General features: G+C 39.5%; 2 protein-coding genes across 2 annotated transcripts; both read left to right on the forward strand.

Moving 5' to 3' along the window:
- The first annotated feature begins 1972 nt into the window (after positions 1 to 1972).
- Positions 1973 to 4066, forward strand: LOC137265049 (ankyrin repeat domain-containing protein 50-like). The gene has a single exon (XM_067800372.1). The coding sequence runs from the start codon at positions 1973 to 1975 to the stop codon at positions 4064 to 4066; it is 2094 nt and encodes a 697-aa protein (XP_067656473.1).
- Positions 4067 to 17663: 13597 nt separating this feature from the next.
- On the forward strand, positions 17664 to 25010 carry LOC137265841 (uncharacterized). The gene is made up of 6 exons (XM_067801303.1): positions 17664 to 17701; positions 19475 to 19701; positions 20010 to 20037; positions 21091 to 21285; positions 22656 to 22777; positions 24751 to 25010. The coding sequence occupies exons 2-6, from the start codon at positions 19504 to 19506 to the stop codon at positions 24871 to 24873; spliced, it is 666 nt and encodes a 221-aa protein (XP_067657404.1). The 5' UTR covers positions 17664 to 17701; positions 19475 to 19503; the 3' UTR covers positions 24874 to 25010.
- Positions 25011 to 27776: the final 2766 nt, after the last annotated feature.

Raw genomic sequence — 27776 nt, forward strand, 5'->3', positions numbered from 1 at the left:
ATAAGATCTATTTTCACAGGTGAAGGAAGCGCTATATTACCGGCTCTTAAATATATTCAAATACATCCTAAACATAATCAATACATAATATATTCAAACTCTCTTTCTTGAATTCAGGCAGTAATACACTTATCATGTAAACATCCACTTTTAATAGAAATTATTGAATGATCTTGCTACTGGCCAAAACGATATCGTCTTTCGTTGGTTACCCAGCCACGTTTTTGGTAACACAATGTTCGATTTTGCTGGTAAGGCTTCGCTTAACAAATCTGCGACACCACTTCTTATTCCATGCTCAGATTATTAAGCCCTTGGGATGAAAGAATCAAGGTCTTCAGACGTAGACGTAGTATTTTTCTATTTTAATTGTGGCTGACATTTCCTACAATCGCCAACAGCTGAAGGGATGGTGTAAATCCTACTAGGGTTCATGTATGTCGCAAAGGAACTTAAAGTCCCCATGGTCCCTAGTCTGGTGATCTACCTTCTGTTATTGGCGATCTATAACATGTTTTATATTGTATTGTCCAAACAGTGATATTTCCAAGTGTGATACTGTTTTACTGTTCTTCGTCGACAGTTTCTCTTTATAATATACATATACTCTATTTTATTTGCTTTGAAAGTAGATATTCCCGTAGTACTTTGCCCAGAAGACTGGAGCTCAAGGACCAGTTTGGAAGAAATAGTAATCCAAGCAAGACAACAAACAACCGCTGGAAGATGCAACGACGTCGTATTGGCCATACTAGATATACTCACAAATACTTGTTAGAAAGTGAAGATCCTTCGTTTTGTACCCCTTGTGATGAGAGTGTCATGTCTATCCTGCCTGACTTCTCCATCATAAGGGATAACTAGTTTACTGTTAAAACAGATAAGGATCTTTTTAAGACCGTTACTTCTCATTTAATTATTGTTTATTAAAGGAAATTGATTTCTCTGTTGAATTTTTAGTAATGCGTTCTGTAAATAGATGTATTTTAATGATTGGTAGTTTATATTGGTAACAAGAAATGTTAGTGACAGTCCCATCAAAGGGGTTGAATTATCGTAAAATTATGAGAGAGGGTACGTAAGTCCAAAAACTGTCAAGTCAAGTTAAAGCTGCTAGGATTTTTAAACGTAGTATTATTTTTGTTTTAATTTTGACTAACATTTATGACAATCGCCAGCAGCTGAAAGGATGATCTAAATCTAACTAGAGTCCATGTAGGTAGCATAGGTACTGTAAGTCTCCATGGTCCCTAGTCTGGTGATCTACCTTCTGTATGTTCGCGTTTATATAGTGTATTGTCCAAATAGTGACATTTCCACGCTGGTTTTATTTCTAATTGTGATATTCTAGTTGTTTTACACTCCTTCGTCGACATGTTTTTCTACCATACATATACTCAATGTTAGTGTTAAATGTTCTCGTTACGATATGTCTGGAATATTGCCGATGTGACGTTAAATATTAACTCACTCACTCACTCCCAATCAATACAAATCCTTACATAGGCATCACTGTGCCATTAACCGTGAAGGTCCCGGGGTAGAATAGGCCTTCAGCAAAACATGCTTGCCATACAATTCGACTATGCTTGTCGTAAGAGGCAACTAACGGGATCGGGTGGTCAGGCTCGCTGACTTGGTTGACACATGTCATCGGTTCCCAATTGCGCAGATCGATGCTCATGTTGTTGGTCACTGGATTGTCTGGTCCAGACTCGATTATTCACAGACCGCCGCCATATAGCTGGAATATTGCTGAGTGTGTCGTAAAACTAAACTCACTCACTCACTACTCTACAATAGCTCTTTTGGTAACATTCTGTGAATCAGAGAGGAGTACATATGTGTGTTATTATTATCTGTATTATTAGGTAGGAAGCAGTTCTCTCCCGCAAGATGTTCACAAAGGAAACAAGACAAGGTCAGCAAAGATCTAAACAGTGAACTTCACGCTGCTTGCTGCACTGGAAATATGTGTCATGTGCAAAACATCTTTGCAGGAGGACAAGTGGACATAAACAGCAGACCGGGGAAATACATGAGGACGCCAGTGATGGTGGCAGCGAACGAAGGACATGGGAACGTGTTTGACTTTCTAGTGAAGAAAGGTTGTGATTTGTCACATGTAGACACCAAAGGTAACAACATTCTTCACTTAGCATGCAACGGAGGGGACATAGGGTCAGTGAGCTATATCCTATCCCAGAGCAACGTGGACGTTAACGGAAGAAGAGATGACAAGAGAACACCTTTGATGAATGCCGCATACCATGGGCGTAGAAAAGTGTTTGAATTAGTCGAAGCGAGAGGAGGTAATGTTTCTCTAATAGATGCTGATGGTGACAACATCCTTCATATTGCCTGTTCTGGAGGGCATATTGAAATGGTAAAGTATGTTCTCTCACATACCAAACTGGACATCAACAGCAGAGGACGGTACGGAAGGACACCAGTGATGACGGCGGCATACTTTGGACATGAAAGGGTGTTTGAATTACTCGTGGAGAGAGGAGGGAATGTTTCTGTAATAGATGCTGATGGAGACAACGTCCTTCATACAGCCTGTTATGGGGGACATACTGAAATGGTAAAATATGTTCTCTTACATAACAAACTGGACATCAACAGCAGAGGACGGTACGGAAGGACACCTTTGATGTTGGCAGCGCACAAAGGAGCCGAAAGGGTGTTTGAATTGCTCGTAGAGAGAGGAGGTGATGCTTCTCTAGTAGATGCTAATGGTGACAACGTCCTTCATATTGCCTGTTCTGGAGGGAATATTGAAATGGTAAAATATGTTCTCTCACATACCAAACTGAACATCAACAGTAGAGGACGATACGGAAGGACACCTTTGATGAAGGCAGCATACTCTGGACATGAAAGGGTGTTTGAATTACTTGTTGAGAAAGGAGGGAATGTTTTTCTTACAGATGCTAATGGTGACAACATCCTTCATATTTCCTCTTATGGAGCACATATTGAAATGGTAAAATATGTCCTCTCACATACCAAACTTGACATCAGCAGCAGAGGACGGTTCGGAATGACGCCTTTGATGAAGGCAGCATACTTGGGACATGAAAGGGTGTTTGAATTACTCGTGGAGAGAGGAGGGGATGTTTCTCTAATAGATGCTGATGGCGATAACATCCTTCATGCAGCCTGTTCTGGAGGGCATACTGAAATGGTAAAATATGTTCTCTCACATACCAAACTGGACATCAACAGCAGAGGACGGTACGGAAGGACACCTTTGATGACGGCGACATACTCTGGACATGACAGGGTGTTTGAATTACTCGTGGAGAGAGGAGGGGATGTTTCTCTATTAGATGCTAATGGTGACAACGTCCTTCATATTGCTTGCTGTGGAGGGCATACTGAAATGGTAAAGTATGTTCTCTCACATACCAAACTGAACATCAACAGCAAAGGACGGTACGGAAGGACACCTTTGATGACGGCGGCACACTCTGGACATGACAGGGTGTTTGAATTACTCGTGGAGAGAGGAGGGGATGTTTCTCTATTAGATGCTAATGGTGACAACATCGTTCATATCGCTTGTTCTCGAGGGAATATTGAAATGGTAAAGTATGTTCTCACACATACCAAACTGAACATCAACAGTAAAGGACGATACGGAAGGACACCTTTGATGACGGCGGCATACTCTGGACATGACAGGGTGTTTGAATTACTCGTGATGAGAGGAGGGGATGTTTCTCTAAAAGATGCTGATGGAGACAACATCCTTCATACAGCCTGTTATGGGGGACATATTGAAATGGTAAAATATGTTCTCTTACATACCAAACTGGACATCAACAGCAGAGGAAGGTACGGAAGGACACCAGTGATGTTGGCAGCGCATAAGGGACAGGAACGGGTGTTTCAATTACTTGTAGATAGAGGAGCCAATGTTTCTCTAAAAGATGATTTTGGTGACGACATAACCCATATGGCTTGTTCAGGTGGACATTTGGATATGGTAAAGTATCTCCTCTCACAAGGCACCAGGCATGTCAACAGTAAGAGCACACAGGTGGACAATTGTGTGTAAGTTACAGCTCAACGTTGAATTGGTAATACCACTGCCATTTGCAAAAACAAAAAAAAATAGATGTACAATAAACGATATTTTGTATTTTGTCTCGTTAACATTGTGAAGTTGCACGTCGTCTTACATCCACATGTCGTTACGTTTTACGAAAATGTAAATCCTCTGAGACTAGACGGAACGGTCGTTTCTGTAAGATATCCTGCATGCTCTGAACGCTTCATGATGTTATACTAGTCTCCAAAGACAATTCTAATCATATTGAGGTGAGAACGATAACGATATATACTTCCAGGCTGGCCATCTAGTTTGCTACGACCATGAAGACATTCAATGCCAAATGATGCATGTTGCCCATTTTGCTGATGGCATCCCCGGTCGCCAACTTAGATGAGGAGTTGTACCTGTAAGATCGAATGTAGTTCGCATATTCATGTCAAGTGCATTTTAGCTTAATGTGGGCAAAGAGCTTCACTACACAGTAATGTCATGTTGACGCTTGTCATCTAAAAGGGCTAGAAGAATAAAAATATTCGAAACTTGGTTGTGCCTAAAACGTGGTTTCGATTTTCTGAGGTAAAATACTTGAAGAACATATATTTGCATTTTAAAATGACGTCTAGAATATTTTAGTACTGATTTCATAGATGAAGCAGTTCTTTCACTTGTACCTGGTTATTTATACACTCAACATTCCGCATTAAACATCTTTCTTGCAAACATCCACTTTTAATAGAAATTATTGAATTGTACAATGATTTTGCTGATGGCCGATCTTGCTGCGAAGGCAGCACTCAACAAATCTGTGACACCACTTGTTATTCCATACTCCGATTACAAAGCCAGCATTAGAACTTACATCCATGATCTGATGCAAAAGAAATGGTACACTCAAGTAGGCATCAATAAATTACAATATATAAAACCCTACATTGGTTACAGCCACTTGGGTTGTCAGTCCAGATTTGAAGAGGTCATCATGCGGCAATGTCGTATTGGCCACACAGATATACACATCAATATTTGAATAAAGGTGAGGATCCTCCGTTTTGTATCCCTTGTGATGAAAGCATGTCTTGTTTGACTGTGTTGAATCTTCCATCACAAGGGATACATCTTTCAAATCCAGAGCTATGAGGGATCTTTTTAATAATATAAGTGCTCATTTAAAATTTGCATGTTTATAAGAATTAGATTTGTTAAATAACTTGTAAATAGATTCAAATATTCTTGTTAGTTTAAATTCTTAACTGTGCTTGTTAGTGGCTGTACCCTCAAACGGGGTTAAAGTACTATAAAATTATTGTCCTCCTGAGAGGGTACGTAAGTCCACAAACATTCAAAGTAAATAAAAACTTTGCACCTTTTTGATCGTAGAATAAGTGTCTTTTTAATGTATGGCTAGATTTCCTAAATTACTAACGACTGAAGGGATGATTTAAATCCAGATAGGGTCCATGTAGGTAGCATAGGTACTGTAAGTCCCCATGGTCCATAGTATGGTGATCTACCTTCAGTCGTTGGTGATATTTCATATTGTCTTGTCCAAATAGTGATATTAGTTTTGACTTTCCACACTCGTTTTAAATTGTAATTGTGATATTCTAGTTGTTTTACTGTCCTTTGACGACATATATTCCATTTCAGTATTAAATGTTCTTGTCACGAGGCACCCGTGGCGAGCCACCTCCTCGTGGTGGGTGCTGGGTAACGCCAAGAGCTCGCCGACACCCCCGTAGTGGACCCGGGGGGATATTTGGTCCACCAACCCGTTTGCCGTGGGTTGCGGCTCTGTGTCGGTGGACGAGGGGATCCTGGTGGTTGAGGGCAATAGGAGCAAGACCACTGTTCCTATTGCTCAACACACCACTTCGGCCCTAACTTCACCTAGACGGGTGGTTGAATGGGCCCGGTTCAACCAATCGGCTGGTCACGCCAAGCCCTGAGCATCACTATATGTAATGGTGCACAAAATTTTGACAATTGTACTGTGTGTATTATTAGGTCTTGGTCGATTTTTAAGTCTTATGAATTTCCATTTTACAAATTTATGTTTTTGCCTAGAGTCGTATGCCCAGAAGGCGGTGGCTCATGGGCCAATCTGGTGGAATAATTAAACTTATAATTTTTCTGCTGGAGTATATCATCCGGGTATCCTTGGTGCTGCAAGTCGGAGACCCGCTTGTCATTAGCATTGTCCTTGTGATAGTTCGGGGTGGGTGGGGAGCTCGGATGATGAAAATGTATACATTAAAAATGGCTTATGAAACCCCAACTAAGAAAACCAAACGTCCTCTTGAAACTGATCCTATTGATGATGACCTGCGACCGTCCAAATCAATTGATTTTTGGCCACGTTTTTTAGTAATTGAAACTATTGACAAGACACCTTTAAAGCTGAACCCTTTCGCCATATCTAAAGGTATTCAGGGCATTGCTGGAGAAGTCAAAAACATAAGAAAGTTACGGTCGGGTGCGCTGCTGGTCGAATGCGCTAAAAGACAGCAGTCGGCCAACCTTATGAGCACTGAATCGTTCGTCGGTGTTCCAGTTACTGTCACTGCCCACAAGACCTTAAATACAAGCAAAGGCATCGTCAGAGACCGCGATCGACTATTTGCTGAAATGTCAGAACTTGATATTGGGTACGAAATGAAAGATCAAGGTGTGCTCTGCGTCAAACGTTTTTCAACCCGTAAAAACAATGAAACTGTTCCAACCAACACGTTTCTGTTCTCCTTTTCATCTCCGATAGCTCCAAAATCATTGAAGGCTGGTTACTGCAACATCAAGGTTGACGTCTACATTCCGAACCCGCTGAGATGTTTTAAATGCCAGAAGTACGGCCATGGTGTAACTACTTGTACATTGTCCGTTGTGTGTGCTCACTGTGGTGAGAAGACATATACAACGGAAGATTGCACAAGTACCTTTAAAAAATGCACCAACTGTTCAGGAAACCACTCATCTTTTTCGAAAGATTGTCCGATTTGGAAAGAACACATGGAAATTAACAAGATCAAATTTACCCAAAATATCAGTTTTTCTGATGCCAAAAAACTTGTAAAGAGATCTGAACTTCCAGACAGTTATGCTTCTATAACCAAAACATCAACTGAACCAAGCCATAAAATAACTACTTCTTCCACAAGCTGTCAAACAAATTTGACTTGGGTCGAATGTGATTCTCCCCAGATTTTCTATCCTACTACATCATCTCAAACTACGGAATCACTTCCAAGTAAGTCACAAAAGCAGTCAGAATCATCTTCTGATCCTAAGCCACCCTCTCAGTCGCGTTCACAATCTCAATCGTCATCTGATACGCAGTCAGTTAGTACAAGCAAAACTAAAATGAAGCATGAGGCCTCAAAAAAGCTTAGTGGAAGAGCCCCGAAAGGGTCGGAAAATAAAATTCAGCTATACAACAAATATGGATCTTTGGAGGACATGGACGTGTCTGAAAACGTCCATTCTAGGGCACATAGCTTGTCGCTCTCTAAAAGAGTGCGGGGTAGATCCCCAATAAATCCCCCCAAAAGATAGTTTATTCCAATAATATTGTACAGTCGAACTGCAGAGGATTAAGGACTAATTTACATGAATTACAGCTATTAGTCCAAGATTTTATACCTTCAGCGATATGTCCCCAAGAGACATATTTAAAACAAACAGATACATTTAATTTTCGTCATTTTAATTCATATCATTGTTTTTCACCTCCGGGTGATCGGGCCACTGGCGGATCATCCATTCTAGTCAAACAAAACGTTATTCAAAGCCCTGTTTCACTTAATACTAATATGCAGGCTGTTGCAGTGAGAATTACGTTAGATGTAGCGTTTACGCTATGCTCTCTTTATATTTCGCCATCTTCGACGTTTGCCAGAACTGATCTTCAAGCTCTATACGATCAGCTCCCGAAGCCCTGTATTATAATGGGAGATTTAAATGGGCACAACCCACTCTGGGGTAGTATAACTACAAACACTAAAGGGAAATTGTTGGAGGACTTTTGTTCTGACAATGATTTATGTATTTATAATGATGGTTCCAACACATATTTACACCCTGGTACAGGGACCTATTCTGCTCTTGACTTATCACTGACAATTTCAGAACTACTAAATGAATTTGAATGGTCAGTCCACGATGACCTCTGTGGAAGTGACCATTTTCCTACTATGTTAAAAGCTGTAACTCCATCCGATGTTCCTCCATCATCAAGACGAAATTTTAAAAAGGCTAACTGGGCTTTATATGAAACACTGTGTGCTGAAAAACTTAAACCTGAACGTTTTATTGATGTTCCTGATGCTATTAAGTGCTTTTCTGTTGAACTGGACTCCATAGCTGATGAGTGTATACCACATTCTTCTGCAGTTCCACATATTCGAAAACCATGGTTCAACGATGACTGCAAACAAGCTAGGAAGGCAAGGAAAAAAGCAGAACATTATTTCCGTCGCCATCCTATGGTGCATAATTTAAATAGATTTAAAATTTTAAATGCTGAAGCACGGCGTACTTTTAAACAGAAGAAACGCCAATCTTGGCTAAATTATGTATCCAAAATAAATTCTCGGACACCCATGTCCAAGGTATGGAACATGGTCCAGAAAACTAAAGATAAAGGTACTAAATCTACTGTCCATCATCTCAAACATGGGGATCAATTACTTACTGATAAATCAGATATTGAGAATAAACTGGGTGAAACTCTCGCTAAACATTCTTCCACTCCTAATTATACACTTAAATTTCAGCAATATCAAAAACAACAGGAAAAGAAAACTACTAATTTCAATTCTAATAATGGGGAAAATTATAATGAAACGTTTTCTATTCATGAACTCCACACTGCTCTTGATCAAGCTCATGACACTGCTACAGGAGCTGATAACATACATTATCAACTCCTGAAGCACTTACCAGAATCCTGTTTAGAAACGCTCTTGTATATATTTGATGATATTTGGACATCCGGGAAATTTCCTTCTTCATGGCTTAACGCTATAGTAGTTAAAAATTAAAAACTAATGAATTACATTACAAACAAGAATATAATCAATTAAAACATAAATATAGCAATTATAAACCCTTATTTACAGATGGGCCCAAGGACGGTGGCGCTGTGGCTTGAGCCACTGTCATTGGATCCAGAACAATATCTTCTAGATTACCAGACAACAGTTCTATTGTTACAGCTGAAGCTAACGCCATACTAACGGCTCTTAAATATATTGAAAAACACCCTAAACATAAACAGTATGTAATCTATGCCGACTCTCTTTCTTGCCTTCAGGCTATTAAATATTTCTTGTAAACATCCACTTTTAATTGAAATTATTGAATTGTATAATAACCTTGCTACTGGCCAGTGCGACATCGTCCTTTGTTGGTTACCCAGTCACGTAGGCATTTCTGTTAACACGATTGCCGATCTTACTGCGAAGGCAGCACTCAACAAATCTGTGATACCACTTCTTATTCCATACTCCGATTATAAAGCTACAATAAGATCTTATATCCGTGATCTGATGCAGAAGACGTGGGATACCCAAGGAGGTATAAATAAATTACATACAATAAAACCTTATATTGGTTATACTTACTTGGGTTGTCAGTCCAGATTTGAGGAGGTCATTATGCGACGATGTTGCATTGGCCATACGGGGTATATTCACGAATATTTATTAAAAGGTGAAGATCCTCCGTTTTGTATCCCTTGTGATGAAAGAATCACAGTCAAGCATGTCCTGCTTGACTGTGTTGAATATTCCATCACAAGGGATAATTTATTTTAACTCACGAGCTTTGAAGGATCTTTTTGATAATATTAGCTCTCATTTAATTGTTGCATTTTTAAAAGACTTAGATTTGCTAAATGAATTGTAAATAGATAAATATTTTGTTTGAATTAGTAACTTAGAGTGTTAGTGGCTGTATCCTCCAGGGGAGGTTAAAGCACTGTAAAATTATTGTCCTGAGAGGGTATGTAAGTCCCAAAACATTTGAAGTCAAATTTGATCTTCCATTTTTTTAGCCGTAGTATTTCTGTCATTTTAATTTGAGGCTAATCTTGCATACACTCACCAGCAGCAGAGGGGATGGTGTAAATCCAGCTAGGGACCATGCAGGTAGCAGAAGTACTGTAAGTCCCCATGGCCCCTAGTATGGTGATCTACCTTCAGTTGTTGGTGATCTATATAGCCTGTTTTTATATTGTATTGTCTGAATAGGGATATTAGTTTTAAAGTTTTATTTCTTATTGTGATATTCTAGTTGTTTTACTGTCCTTCGTCGACACCTTTTTATCATGTACATAGATTCATTTTTGAAGAATGCTCTCGTCACGATATGGCTGCAATACTGCCAATGTGACGTTAAATATTAACTCACTCACTCACTCAGAAACTCTCAACCTGTTGCCGTTGCCGTCATCTGTGGTAGTACGATCACTCAAATATTGTACCTGGATGTACCGATCCTAGGCTTACAGTGGTGATTCAAAGTCTGACAGTAAGGGGACAGTCATTTGTTATGTCTGTTCGGTTGTAACGAGCTGATGAGCATTCAGAGGCCTGACAACAGAGGATTTGTAATCTCCAGAGTGCAATCTGCCAATGGGGATATTCAGTGTTGCAGCGTCAAGGCAAGGCGTACCGATTGACCTTGAAATTCCACAAAAACGAATGCAGGTTGCCGAGTGTAATCTGGACTTTTATAGCCAGTCAACTGAAAGTGGAAGGTGATTTTTGTCGCTTTCTGGTGATGTCGTTTTAATCTTTGTCAGACATCCCGTCAAAATGAACATGCTCATGTAAAGTCGATTTTTCCCTTGAACTGAGACAAAAGTTGTTACCAATACTTTTGCTACATATTATGACAATTTTTTTAACACAATAGGAAATGATTCTAATTTTAAAAATACAAAATTCCTTCGTCTTGAACACAACTCATCACAATAGAATGAGCGAGTTAAATTTTACGCCGCACTCAGCAATATTTCCGCAAGAGTGTTCAACGTTGATTCTGGATTGTGTAGGCCGAGTTCACCGGATTTCCATAATGTGTCAATATCATTCTGATTAAGGTATTGTGCATGTTCAGGTAAGCTATCCAATCATTCTTGTTTTAGGACTTTTTGTTTTATTGTAAGTACATCCCTTACAGGGGCAAACATAGGATCTTTTCCCGTTGAATAACCTTGAGGTGTCGATCAACGCTGCTGATAATGTTCACAATCAGAGCCATCCCTGTTTTCACATTCATGATGAATGTGGACATTAGGCTACGCTGTTCATCTGTCATGAACTTGGCGAAAATCCCAATCTTCGACGATGAATAGGTGAACAACTTTCAGGTCATGTAGCTTTTTCCTCGAAGTATTCACATTTTTTAAAAAGTCAGTTATTTCAAACTTTTCGCTGTAGACAGACGTAGGACATTCTTTCATTGTGGGAACATAAAAAAAAAACAAATTATTATTGAAAAGTTTGTCTGTATCGAAGTCAAGTAAGTCATTGTGAGGGGCTTGCAGAGTTTCAGGAAAAACATGTGTTCGGTATATTGCAGCTTGATTGTACCATCGTCAAATTTGACGTTGTACATATTGAGGGTACCTAGAGGCTGAACAATGGACTGGAGTCTTCCTCTAAACTGACCAACAACTATCACGTTATCATTTGAAACCTCATCGAAAAAAATAATTTCGTCTCTGATCTTTGTACCAGACATACGCCATGTCAATAAAAATGAGTGGGAAAAGTTCATTATTTTGTGCATCGATCCATTTTTGAAAGTTACCCAAAATGGATCAAATTGTCAAGCCATTCGGCAGAATGAGACGTGCCTGTGAAATAACCAGGCATTAGGGTCTTGATTTCACATTTTGAAATCAAGGGTGGGATTGCAATTGTTTTGAATTGGTGAAGAAATTCCTAATCCTAGCCTAAATAGAAATAATCATGTTATTACTGAAATAAGAATTCCTTGAAAAATGTGCCAGGATGTGTTAAACCTGACTCACTTACCCATCAAAATGTTCGCACATGTTGAACCGTTGGCAACTGGTGGAACAGCATGATACGTTACATAACATCTGTGATCCTATATTTATAAAGCTAAATACAAAAAAGTGAAAGTGAAATGTTTCTCGGGCATCGGCGCGTCACATTTATTTGTGCACCTAACATTTTTGTTGTTATTACACTTTTTAAAAAAAATAAATAGGAAAGGCGACCGTGATTTTCATAAGAGGCGACTAACGGGATCGGGTGGTCAGGTTCGCTGACTTGGTTGGCACATAACGTCGGTTCCCAACTGCGCAGATAGATACTCATGCCGATGATCACTGGATTGTCTGGTCCAGACTCAATTATTGCAGACCGCCGCCATATAGCTGGATTATTGCAGGGTACGACGTAAGCTCACTTACTCACAACACTCTTATGCTCCTAGCCTGCTTCTGGAGTCTGAAGTCTCCAGCTTCAACTTCGTGATTTGTTTGTTTCTTGCTTAACGTCGCAATCAGCAATACTCCAGCAATATCTAGTCACCTCGTGTGTCAAATATGGCTTGCATTGCAAGAAACCAATTCTAACCCGATTCTTCAGGGGTTCGTCGGATGCCATGACCGAAAACAAAGTGGATTGGAGAGAAGATTAACAGCATGAGCATCCATTTACGTAACTGGGATATCAGGTCATGTCTCAGTCAAATCAGCGTGCCTAACCTCACCAAACCATTCAGGCACCTCGTATGCCAAATAGGGTTGCTGGAAAACAATTTTTGCCATAACCGAGTGAGACAATATAGGGTTGTGCCAAGTATGTGAGGAGAGGTTTGGCCATTAGACCATTTTCTGTATCTATTCATTGCTGATTAATGCGTTAAATGAGATTTGAAAAGAGGGTCTCTTCGAAGTCGAGAGGATGATTATTAAAAGCGGCCGATAACTATATTCCCTCGCTCACTCCATTATTGTATCAACTAATAATACTGAGGAAAAACACAATTATTACATATTGATATACAATTTATCGACACCAACAGGTGTTTGTGGACGAGGTTTATTCAATCCAGAATATTACCTACTATCCCAAAACACATTTGCATGATGACCTCATCATCAAAGACTACATAAACAATAAACTGAATGATACCAAGAAGTATAGATGCCTGTCTAGTTTTCAGTTTTATGAAAGATCCCATTGCTATAACTAGTAATGATTTTGCCGCATGTTGATTAATATTCATGTTTCAAATATTTCATCGTTTTGGATGGTTAGTGATAGTAAATCTAAAGCGTCAGTTCAAAGGTTCATTTGATGCTTTTTGTTCATCTGTTGCGCGTGACATGTAAGACATGTATATATCTAATCAACAACACCTGTTTTCAAAGCACATTAAATATGATATGCTCAGGGGTTATTTTATATTTACATGCTATGTGATAAATACATACTCTTCAAAAAAGTAGGGGTCTTCATTTTTTATTTACAATAAAAAATATTTGGGAGATTTTTCAGAGTCAATCAATGTTAATATGATAATATTGAATGTTTTGAGAGTGCATCACCATTTGCATTTCCTTACAACCATAGTTATTTGGAATGTAGACACCTTGCTGATGATTGGTGTATGGCATGTAATTTGTAGGTATACAATTTTCATTTAAAAGCAAATGACTAGAAACAAACACAAATGTGTGATGCAAGATGAGAGTCAAAATTATTGTTCTAAGTCCTTTCTCGACCTTCTTAAAAAAAACCGCCAAAATGAAGAATGGGACCCCATGCACGTGTATGGTGCTACTGCGTTGTGCACGTGCATATCATGCGTTGTGTTTAGGAGTAGTAATAGAGGGAAATGGTGGTGCGTTCATAAGATGTCTGTCCTTGAAACGTTTGTTATCGTTTACGCTTTCTGCCCAAATTCAAAGTTCATTATCCCCTACTTTTTTAAGAGTATATAAGCAGCATAACCACGTTCACATTTACACGGAACTTCTACTAATAACAGAGTTGTTAATGATTTTGATTATATACTGACGGACAAAATAAGAGATTACATCAAAGCACAAGTGTTCCTATATGTTGTCCCAGGTTTTTCCACAAGCTATGCGCTATAAAGCTTCTGAAGAAACGTGGAAAATAATAAGAAAACACTAGTGCTTTTATGTGATCACTTAAAATTTTCCCTCAATATATCCTCATTCCCTCAGTATGTACCTGAGAATAGGGCATTAAATTAGGCATCATTATTGTCACAGATCATTTTGTGGAACAAGACCGTTTTTTGTGATGTATATTTCGTGAGGTACTGATTCCCCCTGTGGAAACACAAGGGTGAGACGATCTAGTCACTAGTCGCAGCCCTTCGAACTTATTAAGTCTATTTTTAATTCACTGGCTAGAACGTTAAGAATTCTTGGATTACGAACGTTTCGTGAATAAGGGCCGAGATCTGATGACGTCCAGGGTATCGTCTAGACACAGTTACATATCCTACTTCATACCACTGACTTTTTAATGAAAGAAAAAGTCAGTACTTTAACGTTGAAGTTACTTGGCAGAACGTTTTAAAAGTATTATCTACCTTTCAGATATACTGCTGTCAAAAACCAATGCAGGAAAGACATATTTGATATTATTTGGCCTCACACATAAATGTTGCTGTATGATTGGCTGAGTGCTCTTCTATTATTAAATTTGCAATGTTCCCCGTGTACAAGTGGGGTGCATTGTAATACACCCCGCTAATAATAGTAACTCATTCTGTACTTCGTTGTAGTTTTATCTCGAATAACATAAAATGACGCATGATGCACGGAATTTACCGATGTTTTTGCGAATGGAAATCGGTACTTCGGTTCTCTGAGGAACATAAAGAAACATCGAGGGTACCTCAACCCATGGTCCCTTTGTGACCAGTGAAAATCTTATACTTTAAAACCTTATACTTTGCACTTCTGCAGCAGTAACTCAGTGTATGAAATAGCGCCTACCCGGCGGCCCGCTGCTAGCTAATTAGATGGCGGGCTTACAAGTATATTTTGTAGCCGGTCCTGTGCGCCAATGCATTTTCCAAGTGTATATATTTGACCGTGTCATTTACAACGGGAACACTACATGTGACTGGTCTAGAGAATGCTTACAGCCAGTGAATAATGTCGCTCTTTTCTGATGGCAGTGACACTAAATGAATTAACAGTGACCACCACGTCATGGTGTTATTAAATTTGCTTGTGCACATGTTTGCTTTTCCACACATTTCAGTTTACCTCACTACAAGTATTTCATTAATTAATTTCTTTTAACACAATACCTCGATTTCCTATATTTAGGAAAAGGGCTGGTCACATGGTAACAGAGTTGGCAATATTTTATATTAAATCTGTTTTTAATTCACTGACTGTGGGCTTCCTGTCTTTTTGTGGGAGTTTCATACACTGAGCTGCAGTAGTCAGGAAGGGCAAAGGGGAACAACACATGATGACATAAAGGCTCTGTGCTTTAATCATGAGAAATCTAATGTTTTCCTCCGATACTTTAAGCATATGTGTGGCAGCCACTATCAACAGTGACGATACTAGTTGTTTTCAGAAAAGCGTATCAGTATCATTTAGAGTTCTTCAAAACGGCTTATTTAGTGCAATTTCTGTTGCTTTGTGGTACAGTGAGAGTGTGAGTTTAGTTTTATGCAGCACTATATAATATCTTGTCTTTGAATGTCATTTAGAAGTGAAAATACATAAGAATGAAGATTTTTATGGATATCAACTTCTTTATGAGAGAACACAACGTTTCGGAGTTAATGCTTACTCCTTCATCAGGTGATGATGAAGGAGTAAGCATTAACTCCGAAACGTTGTGTTCTCTCATAAAGAAGTTGATATCCATAAAAATCTTCATTCTTATATAATATCTTAGCTACATGGTGGCGGTCTGAAAATAATCGAGTCTGGACCCAACAATCCAGTGACCAACAGCATGAGCATCGATCCACGCAACAGGGAATCGTTAACATGTGGCATCCAAGTCAGCGAGTCTGAACACCCGAACCCGTTAGTCGCCTCTTGCGTAACAATGAGTTACTGTAGTTAAATATTCTAAATCAGACCTTCACGGAAAATATTCAGATTTGGGATTCGAATTCCCAATCCCGAATCCCGAATCCCGAATCCGTTTCTAATCCGTTAACTATAATCATTGTTAATTCAATGACCTAGGTTCCGCTCCAAGAAGCGTTCATAACGTAATGACCTTTCGTAAATTATTATTACACCGTACGCTTACGAATGACTTAGTGTGGATATGGTACCAACATTCGCAAATCTAATCCTTACATTTTTTCATTGTGTCATAATACCAGTCAAGATGAAACGTGATGTTGATATATAGATGACGTCACACCGATAAAACCGGAAACGTTAAAGTGATTTTAAGGTCAAGTTACAATGATGAACTTTCAACATGACACCACTATAAAGCGTAACATTATGATTAAATGAACAGCGTGATGTGGACATAGGACTAATACGATAAGTAAACATTTAAAAATAATGAAAAATGATAAGTTTTAAATATCACGAAAGGTGGCACCAGTAATGGTCTTCACACACTAAGGGCGTAGTTCGGAGATGGCATACCCACTAAACATATTAGCATTTTTCACGTTTAAACATTTCTACTCAGTATGAATGACTGAATGACTGAATGAATGAATATTCATTTGGCTTTCAGCCCAAACCGAATGTGTAAAACCATTTGTACTAAAAATGATTTTGACAAGCCAACCACCCAGGCGCTTCACAGAGTCAGTGTGGACACCAGACAGCAAAGAACGGATTGTCACCAGACTTTCTTTACGATCAGATACTAAGATGGGACATTTACAAAGGGCATAGTTTGATTCCGAAAATGGAAGTGCTTAGCTGGCGTCCCGTCGTTGAATTGTTGGAATATTGTCTTAGGCTTCCATTGTTTTATCTGCTTCTTGTTTGTTGGAAATGAAATATTTGTGACCCGGAGCGTAAATATTCCTGTTGTCTCGCGTAACGGTCTTCTCTGCCATTGTACAAAGCAAGGTAGCGGTATGACTATATATAAGTCAGTATTAAGATATGGGAGTTTCTATCCCCCTATCGCTAAGATCTTTGTGCAATAGTATCCTTGTTATTTCCTTTTAGCTATGATAACATTTCAATAAGAAAATAAACATTAGTAAACATAAAACCTTGCATTTGCTCAATCCACAATGATCAAATTAGAGTAAATCGTGAAGAAATGCATGTATTTCCTACATTCATTTCATTTACTTTAATTAGTAATAACTTTACACTTCACAGATACGGAAAAAAGCAATGTGTATTCAGAGAATGATCAATTTGTTTGATAAACACCATATGTGTCATTTAATACGAGAAGGTATAATACCTAATGAGATGCCACATGTTGGAATATATTCATGATTCTTCAATCATGTCGTGCACGCTCTGCTTGTGGCTATACAAAGCTTATCATGCTTCCAGTCTACACGAGTAATTAATATATGGTGAGTCAGCTGTAGTTTCTCTATATAATCATACAAGATATTTCAATATCAGACATTTGGCAGTTGCTGAAGTATAAGGTAAGAGCTTATGTCTGATTGGTGAAATGAACATGTTTGCACAGTCAGAAATTGTTACTTGTTTAACTCCGCAATATGCAAAATTATTCCTCATAAATAATCTAGTCTGGATGAGACATCCAGTAACAGACATCCGTTGGATCCTTCTTACATGGTGACCCGTGAAGGTCCCTGGGTAGAATAGACCTTCAGCAACCCATGCTTGCCATAAAAGGCGACTCAGCTTGTGGTAAGAGGCGACTAACGGGATCGGGTGGTCAGACTCGCTGACTTGGTTGACACATGTCATCGGTTCCCAATTGCGCAGATCGATGCTCATGTTGTTGATCACTGGATTGTGTGGTCCAGACTCGATTATTTACAGACCACCGCCATATAGCTGGAATATTGCTGAGTGCGGCGTAAAACTAAACTCACTCACTCACTCACCTTCCTACATGGGATGCTGAAGACCAGTTCGATGTAAATGGGTACTGTCAGTAAATGGGTCTCCTTTGCGACTTCGATACATACTCCAAACTGATGCAAATTTGTACATGAAAGAGACCGTATTTTCAGCATTTCCATTTGGAGACATTATCTCTTGTCCAGTACATGTGATATTATATTTTATATTGATCTATTTCATAGATCATTTTATATTGTACTTGGTCTCTAGTCTGGTGATCTGCCTTCAGTTGTTGGTGATCTATAGCCTATTTTTATATTATGTCTTGTCCAAATTGTGCTGTTATTGTTAACTTCATATGCTAGGTTTAAATCCTAATTGTGATACTCTCGTTGTTTTACCGTATTTTGACGAGTTTCACATAATATATGCATATTTTTTTATAATCGTGTTTATTCACGTCACGATGTGGCTGAAATATTACGGACGTGACGTTAATTCATAACTTCCTCACTTACTCATTTAGCTTTCTGTCCCTTGCACAGGTAGCAAAGGTATTGTAAGTCCCCATGGTCCCTAGTATGGTGATCTGCCTTCTGTTGTTGGTATTTTTATTTTTGTCCTGTCTGTAGCGATTTAATCTCACGACAGCGTAATAGTCTTAACTGCATATAGCTGTATTTCTATTGTCCTTCGATGACAGGTTTTTATAACCTAACTTTCTCGATTTTCAAATTGATATACACTAGATTGTTCCCGTCACGATATTGTTGAAATATTGCCGATCTGACGGTAAATAATAACTCACTCACTCACCCACTCTGTCCTTTGCAGACAGGCTACCTGTGAAGGTCCCGGGGTAGAATAGGCCTTCAGCAAAACATGCTTGCCATAAAAAGCGACTATGCTTGTCGTAAGAGGCGACTAACGGGATCGGATGGTCGGACTCGCTGACTTGGTTGACATATGTCATCGGTCCCAAATTGTCCAGATCGATGTTCATGTTGTTGGTCACTGGATTGTCTGGTCCAGACTCGATTATTTACGAACCACCGCCATATAGCTGGAATATTGCTGAGTGCGGCGTAAAACTAAACTCACTCACTCACTTTGCACATAGGCAAGAATATATATTTTTTACTTCATTTACAATTTTACAACTTTCATAGTCACGATATGGCTGAAATACTGCCGATCTGACTTTATACTTGCTTTGATGGATGATCATGCTGTTGATCACATGATTGTCTGGTCAAGACTCTATTATTTACGAACTGCCGCCATAAAATGGCGCCTGGAATACTGCTAAAACCAACCAACAACCAGTGGAACGAAACTCGATTGTAGTCACTTTACAATGACAACTTTACCGTTGATACTTCCAGGTTGGCCAACTAACCGAATTGCTACAACCATGAAGACATTCAATGCCATATGCTGCCTGTTGTCCACTTTGCTGATGGCGACCGAGGCGGCCAACGCGGATAAAAAGTTGTACCTATTGAAGTTCCGAATGACACCGGCAGCAGGAAGAAACCAAGCGCAGGACATTGACACCATCAAAATAACTATTAATGATATTTCTGGCATTGACGTCCTTCATCTTTTTAAGGTAACTGTTCCTCGACATAATTATTTTATCAGTTCTAATGCGTATGTAGGGTTATTTATCAGTTCTATTGCGTATGTAGGCTTATTTAGAAGTGGAATTTAGAGGTGAATTTGTTGTAGACACATGGACAAAAACGAGTGTTGTTTGTATCTGGGCCATTTTCGTTATTCCTTGCTCCTCTCTGTCTCTCTCTCTGTCTCCCTCTCTCTCTCTCTCTCTCTCAGACACACTTTGAATAAACAGTAGCTCGGCATGAAGAGATTATACTACAATTAAAAATTAAAACTTCTATATTATTCCACTTTCAGGAGCTAGCTAATCCATACATCCTTGCAGGTAAGACAATGTGTTGTCTTTATGTAGAAGATGCACCTATTTTCTTCTCAAGATACGTAAATTACTATATTTTAAGAATGATTCCTCTACCAATATTTACGATAAGTATGCTGAAAAAATGTGAAAGCCACCAGAAATGTCATAAGTAGTTATCCACTCTGAAGTGAAATGAAAGCCTAAAGTGTAACATTAAAGCTGCTTAGTTATATACTATAAATACATTCTTTTGAAACCCATTGCTCATTAGAATTGCTCTACCTATTACCGTAAAGCGCATGTAAAATGCTCACAACCTGCTTGCTGGACAGCTGCCCTGTAAACAAACGAACGTGTACATTTCAAGCTCAAGTCCGATCCTGTCCTTTAAAAAAAGCTTCAAATTAGGCTTTAAATTAACTCCATTATCTACATTATTTTTAATTTTAAACTGACTACATATTTTTTTCCACCAGTTTTTAAACAATCACATCATTCCATAACCGATTTATGTACTGTGGACTTATTTTCATAGTTACCTGAATACGAATTCTGATTGGTTGGTCGTATTTTCGCACATAACATTCAACGATAGGGGAACGAGTCGTCTTGGAGGTTACGGCAAGTTGCGAGCAGATAAGAAGGCGGGTTTCGGCGTTTTCCGCTATATACCAGAAACCTTCGATCACTTCCTATACCCCTCAACATGGGCTGAGTAAAAGACGTATTACGTGGTTAGCAGTTATTATGCAATGTATTTGTCTGTATAACAAATTTGTGCAGAAACAATCAGATTTTTAATAACTTTATACACGGACTTTTTTTCCAAATACAGAGGCCGCGGTCAATATTCGACTTAGACATAGGCAAAGTATATTATACTTTATACTGGTCCCCGTCACTATAATCATGTTATATTATAGCAACTATTACATATTCCTCTGTAGATGAGCGAGCCTGAACCAAACTATCCAGTGATCAACAGCATGAGCATCCAACTACACAGTAACTATTTTCCAGCAAGGAACTATAAAAAATTATTCTTTTCAGTTAATATTTTGTAAGCTATCATTTCAGTTGTGAACGTGGAAGATGACTGCCGGTGGCCAGCACTGACCGATGTCCTGTTCAGTATGGATGACCAATATTCAGCTGTTCCGCTCTATGGCTGTGAAAACTTCGCCAAGGAGCTAGGCGTGGAGCTGACGGGATTGACCAGAAACTTCGGAAACGGGACGCTGCACGTCACAGAGATGATTTTCTACCAGGCCGGTAATCATCAACTAAACAGTTACATATATCTCTTTTCTCAGTCATCTTGTTCTGCATCGATTCCTCCTCCATCATTAAGATGTGAAAGCTTGGACACAATGTTAGACTTTAAAGATCACTTTATATTGTGTGTCCATTCCATTAAGCAAGCTTCGCGATGAAACGCATATACTACCGCAACATGATATCAAATGATTAACTTAACTCGAAGGACAAGCAAAGGATTTTAGAAGTAGAATGGCTGACGAATAATGATACACCATTCAACGCCTGAACATGAAATTTAGGAAACAAGTGAAGCCGCCTCAGCTGTTCCATATTAAATCTGTGACAAAAAACACTAATCAAAGGCAGTATGACAAAATGGGTTAATTTCAAATTTCCAATAGTCAACTTCCCTTTCATCTCGAGCAATATTCCAACAGTTCGAGGCTTTGGTGTGTACATTTAGGTGAGGTACAATCTACGTGCTCTTTTCATCAGGATTTCAAAGAGCGTAATGTCAGTCTTGCTCAGAAAATGTTTGATCAAACCTACAACATTCAATACTTCAATAAAGCTTTCAATGAGTTTAATGGTAGACCTGGGGAGGAAATTTCCAAATTTGATGCATCAGTGACAAAAATGATGTCCAGTGCAACTCCTTATTTTAACTTATAGCATACGTTGTCGAATTATTTCAGATGAACACTTGACTGCACTTTGCATATGTTTATGATGGTTGTAGTGATTGGGCAGGGTACACTCACCTCTCACGTACACCTGGTATCATGACTATTTCATATTGTTTCATGAACACATCTGTCAACGTCGTCAAAGTCTGATCCAGATATTCCATGAAGAATGACTACTTGTCCTACATAGCTTCATCAGATATCATATTTGCTCTGGAGAGATTTGTAGCAAAAGGTGGCCATAACCACCCTTACTGTGAAGTGTGACTGTTTATGTAACTGTCCATTACGCTTCAAAGTTGAACGTTCCATTTTTCCCTACTCAATTCGAAAAGTTGCCTATTTTCAAGCACTGTATGACGGTAAATGTAAATGTGGATTTTGGTCAGTTAGTTTTCCATACACTTTACTTATTGCATCTTTAGGAGCGGTGTGGTAGCATTAAGGTTAAAGTGCTGACTCGTCATGTCGAAGACATGGATTGTATTCAGGGCATTTTTGGAATATTGCTGAAAACCATACTCACCTCACTCATGCATGGTAAAGTTTCTTTTGGCCGTCAGTTTATGCTCCAACTCGTACAATGAAATCAGAATCAAGTTTTACAGTTAGATCTACTTTAGACGTCGATATGGGTTCGGTGATAGACGTTATGAACCGGTTATGAAATAAACTGCATGTATTTCATTATTAAAGGACACACCACCGATGAATACCTGGACATCCTGAAGGATCTGCTCACTACGACAAACGACGTGATTGGAGAGAACATTGCAAAGATGACCTGTTTCAGGGTGCTGTCCGACTTGCCGATCAGGGTGAGTAGTGAACACATACCTGGTATCCCGTGTGCGAGGATGAGAGTGAGGGATGGTTAGCATAAGAGTGATGTTTTGGGTGAGAGTCATATTTAGGGTGGGAGTGATGGTTAGGATCAGAATGATGGTTAGGATCAGAGTGATGGTTAGGGCAAGTGCCGGTTAGGGTGAGAGTGACGGTTTGGGTCAGAGTGATGGTTAGGGTAAGAGTGATGGTTAGGGTGAGAGTGATGGTTAGGGTGAGAGTGATGGTTAGGACGGTTAGGGTGAGAGTGATGGTTAGGGCAAGTGATGGTTAGGGTAAGAGTGATGGTTAGAGTGAGAGTAATGGTTTGAGTGAGAGTGATGGTTATAGTGAGAGTGATGGTTAGGGTGAGAATGATGGTTATGGTGAGAGTGACGATAGGAATCAGAGTGATGGTTAGGGTGAGAATGACGATAAGGATCAGAGTGATGGTTAGGGTGAGAGTGATGGTTATGGTGAGAGTGATGATTAGGGCAAGTGATGGTTAGGGTGAAAGTGAAGGTAAGGGTTAGAGTGATGGTTAGGGTGAGAGTGATGGTTAGGGTGAGACTGACGATAAAGATCAGAGCGATGGTTAGGGTGAGAGTGATGGTTAGGGTGAGACTGACGTTAAAGATCAGAGTGATGGTTAGGGTGAGAGTGATGGTTAGGACAATTGATGGTTAGAGTGAGAGAGATGGTTAGAGTGAGAGTGATGGTTAGGGTGAGAGTGATGGTTAGGGCAAGTGATGGTTAGGGTAAGAGTGATGGTTAGAGTGAGAGTAATGGTTTTTAGTGAGAGTGATGGTTATAGTGAGAGTGATGGTCAGGGTGAGAATGATGGTTATGGTGAGAGTGACGATAGGAATCAGAGTGATGGTTAGGGTGAGAATGACGATAAGGATCAGAGTGATGGTTATAGTTAGAGTGATGGTTAGGGTGAGAGTGATGGTTATGGTGAGAGTGATGATTAGGGCAAGTGATGGTTAGGGTGAAAGTGAAGGTAAGGGTTAGAGTGATGGTTAGGGTGAGAGTGATGGTTAGGGTGAGAGTGATGGTTAGGTGAGAGTGATGGTTAGGGCGAGAGTGATGGTTAGGGTAGGGGGGTGTTTAGGGTGAGACTGATAGGATCAGAGTGATGTTTAGGGTGGGAGTGATGGTTATAGTGAGAGTGATGGTTATGGTGAGAGTGGTGGTTTAGATGAGTTTGAGATTTAAGATAACCGTGATAGGTTGAGGGTGATAGGTTAAGAGTGATGTTTAGGGTGAGAGTGATGTTTAGGGTGAGAATGATAGCTAGGTTGAGAGTGATGTTTAGGGTGAGAGTGATGATTAGGGTAAGAGTGATGTTTAGCATCAGAGTGATGTTTAACGTGGGAGTGATGGTTATGGTGAGATGAGATGAGAGTGAGGTTTGAGATAAGAGTGATAGGTTGAGAGTGATGGTTAGGGTAAGAGTGATGTTTAGGGTGAGAGTGATGTTTAGGGTGAGAATGATATTCAGGGTGAGAGTGGTGTTTAGGGTAAGAGTAATGTTATGGTGAGAGTGGTGGGTATGGTGAGAGTGGTTAGGGTGAGAATGATAGCTAGGGTGAGAGTGATTTTAGGGTGAGAGTTATGATTAGGATCAGAGTGATGTTTAGGGTGAAAGTGATGGCTAGGGTGAGTGTGATGGTTATGGTGAGAGTGTCATTTAAGGTGAGGGTGACGGTTAGGGCGAGAGTGATTTTTAGGGTGAGAGTGATCGTTAGGGCGAGAGTGATGGCTAGGATGAGAATGATAGTTATGGTGAGAGTGACACAGGGTGAGAGTGATAGTTAACGGTATGAAGGTAAAAGTGTGATTTTGGGTGGGCATGGGGGTTGTTGTGATTATCGGTTTGAATGGTAGAGTGGGGTTGAGTTCGGTGAGTACTTCGGATGATAATACTGTCAGTGGTAGTTCGGACTTGTGCTTCATCTCTTTTCAGATGATCTATTTGAGCAACGTTCATCCATCTCAAAACGAGCTACTGATCAAACGGTTCAAGGTAGCAGAAACAGCACAAGCTACCGTCAGAGCCTACGACAACCTGAATGATCACGTTTGCTAGATATATCAAATATGTAGACAGTAAATAACCCAGAAACAAGATACAAGTGTATTGTTTACAGCTATTTTAATATTTCTTTGCATCAATATTAAACAGAATGGTGTAAACACGAAATAATAAAGTGAATTCCATCACATTTGTTGACGTCGTTGCGTTTTCGCTTGAATCGTCAACCTTGATATTAGCTTGGCCAACCAGCTGACGAGTAGGCTGGTCAGTATACCCTTCTTTCCTGCTTTTCGTCAAAGAGGTATTTCAGACATATTGCAGGCATGTGTTTCAAGAAGACTGATAACGACGTTGCACATCTTTAAATAGTCGCTTTCTTAAATCTCGAAAGCTAATCTTCCTCAGAACAAGATCATGTGATGAAGTTGTGGGAAAGGGCAAATGATGGTTGTGAGATCGTTCGTTCTCGTAATTACGTCTACACACATAATTATGGAAGCAATTTTATTGTAGAAGAAATACGCCTATCCACTACAATTCACTGGGCAGGGTTGTGTCCCTTGCGGGTTGTAGGAGCATGTGATTGGAGTGACTGTTGGTTGCGCAATACACATTCTGGTATGTTTCATAAAAATGGTTCAAACAAATTCACTCACTACAAAAATACACACGTATTACTCACTAAGCTTACTAATCTAAGATAATTAATTCATCCCGTTTTAGTCAGGTTTTGAATGTTACTTTAAATAATTTGCAAATATCAAGATATCCTTATTATGTGTGACTATACGCTTAGATAAAAAAATAAATTGTCTAAAATCTGAAGGGCGTGATGGTTAAGCGTCCGCTCGTCAGGCTCAAGACCCGAGTTCGATTCCCTACATGAGTACAATGAGTGAAGCCCATGTCAGCTGTCCTCTCCGTGATATTGCTAGAATATTTGCTATAAGCGAGGTAAAACCATTCTCACTCACTCACTCACTCACTCACTCACTCACCTAATATCAGACCAACTATATACCCGGTAACAGAATCATCTTGTTGGCTTCAAGGTTTTACTGGTGTGACGGTTATTCTCTGTATAACGAGGAGATGTTTACTTCCTGGTTCAGTTTCAGTTAACAAGTACAATTTTCCTTCTTTTATCACCTCGCGCGCTTAATCTCACCATTTAAATACGGTCTGTATGCGTAGGCTAGTGGTTAAAGCGTTCGTTCGTCTTGCAGAAGACACGGGTTTGATTCTACACTAACGTAAAGTTGATATTCAGTATCCCCTGCTGTGATATTGCTGGAAAATTGGCGTAAAACCAAACTCACTCAATAGTGTTCACGCACCCTTACTAGGCGAGGCTTGAAACTAGTTGTGGTTCAATGAGTGAGTGAGTGAGTTTAGTTTTACGCCGCACTCAGCAATATTACAGCTATATGGCGGTGGTCTGTAAATAATCGAGTCTGGACCACACAATCCAGTGATCAACAACATGAGCATCGATCTGCGCAATTGGGAACCGATGACATGTGTCAACCAAGTCAGCGAGCCTGACCACCCGATCCTGTTAGTCGCCTCTTACCACAAGCATAGTCGCCTTTTATGGCAAGCATGGGTATGTGGTTCAAGCAACTCACAAAAGGTACCAAAGGTAGCAGAGAAACCACTGATTGACATCACGAAAACCTGTCTAACCTACTGAGATGCAATAACATACATCAGTTCCACAAGCATATAACAAGGGATATTTGTTCAATGTGAAAACAGTCAAGTATTTTCTTTAAATAATGTACATTTAGGTAGCATTTCCCACAGTCCCTGCTATGGTGATTGACCTTCCCGACGATTTATGAACTATTTTTATGATGTGTAATCCTTAATAAGTAGTTCTGAGCTTACATGTCAGTTTTACATCATTTTTATATCTATCTGTGATACTCTCTCACTCACTGTCACTCATTCACCCACCCACTGACTCACTCACTCACTCAAATCAAGGATTCCGGTATGCTAACATATAAACAATCTCATGATTATTTTTGACGATTCAATACATATTTCTACGTAGTCCTTTTCCCAAATCCTAAAACCTAAAACAGTGCCTCTGTGAGTGAGTAAAACGAGCTGGAGCACTGTTAACGTCTCACATTATACCATTCACGTCCATATTACCACCGCAGCATCATGGTAGTGATGTAGTGATGGTCATGATGTAATGATGGTAGTGATGTAGTGATATTAGTGATGGTAGTGATGTAGTGATGTAGTGACGGTAGTGATGTAGTGATATTACTGATGGTAGTGATGTAGTGATGGTTGTGATGGTTGTGACAGTAGTGATGATAGTGATGATCGTGATGATTGTGATAGTAGTGATGACAGTGATAGTAGTGATGGTAGTGATGGTCGTGATGGGAGTGATGATTGTGATAGTAGTGATGATAGTGATCGGAGTGACGGTAGTGATATTAGTGATGATAGTGATGATAGTGATTGGAGTGATGGTAGTGATATTAGTGATGGTCGTGATGGGAGTGATGATTGTGATAGTAGTGATGATAGTGATGGTAGTTATGTAGTGATGACAGTGATGGTCGTGATAGGAGTGATGATTGTGATGGTAGTGATGATAGCGATGGCAGTGATGATAGCTGTTATTTATCAGTCTAAGATCTAGTCAACAACTCCTGTTGCAGTTTGCAGGTTTTCATCTTCACTGACTTCGAAAGCTCTAAATGAAGATTAGATTTCCTCAGGATCAGGTTCAGAATCTCCTGACTCAATGGGGCTGATTTTCAATTTAAGTAGAATTATTTGTCTCAATCAAAATGATATATATTCAGAGACCAAGCCATGACCCATGAAAACGGATGAAAACGAAGTGTGCGCTCGCTCGCACGCACACACGCACGTACGCATGCACGCACGCACACGCACACACGCAGCTTCTCTAGAGTATGAAC

Source organism: Haliotis asinina, chromosome 15 (genome assembly GCF_037392515.1).
Source record: "Haliotis asinina isolate JCU_RB_2024 chromosome 15, JCU_Hal_asi_v2, whole genome shotgun sequence".
NCBI classification, from domain to species: domain Eukaryota; kingdom Metazoa; phylum Mollusca; class Gastropoda; order Lepetellida; family Haliotidae; genus Haliotis; species Haliotis asinina.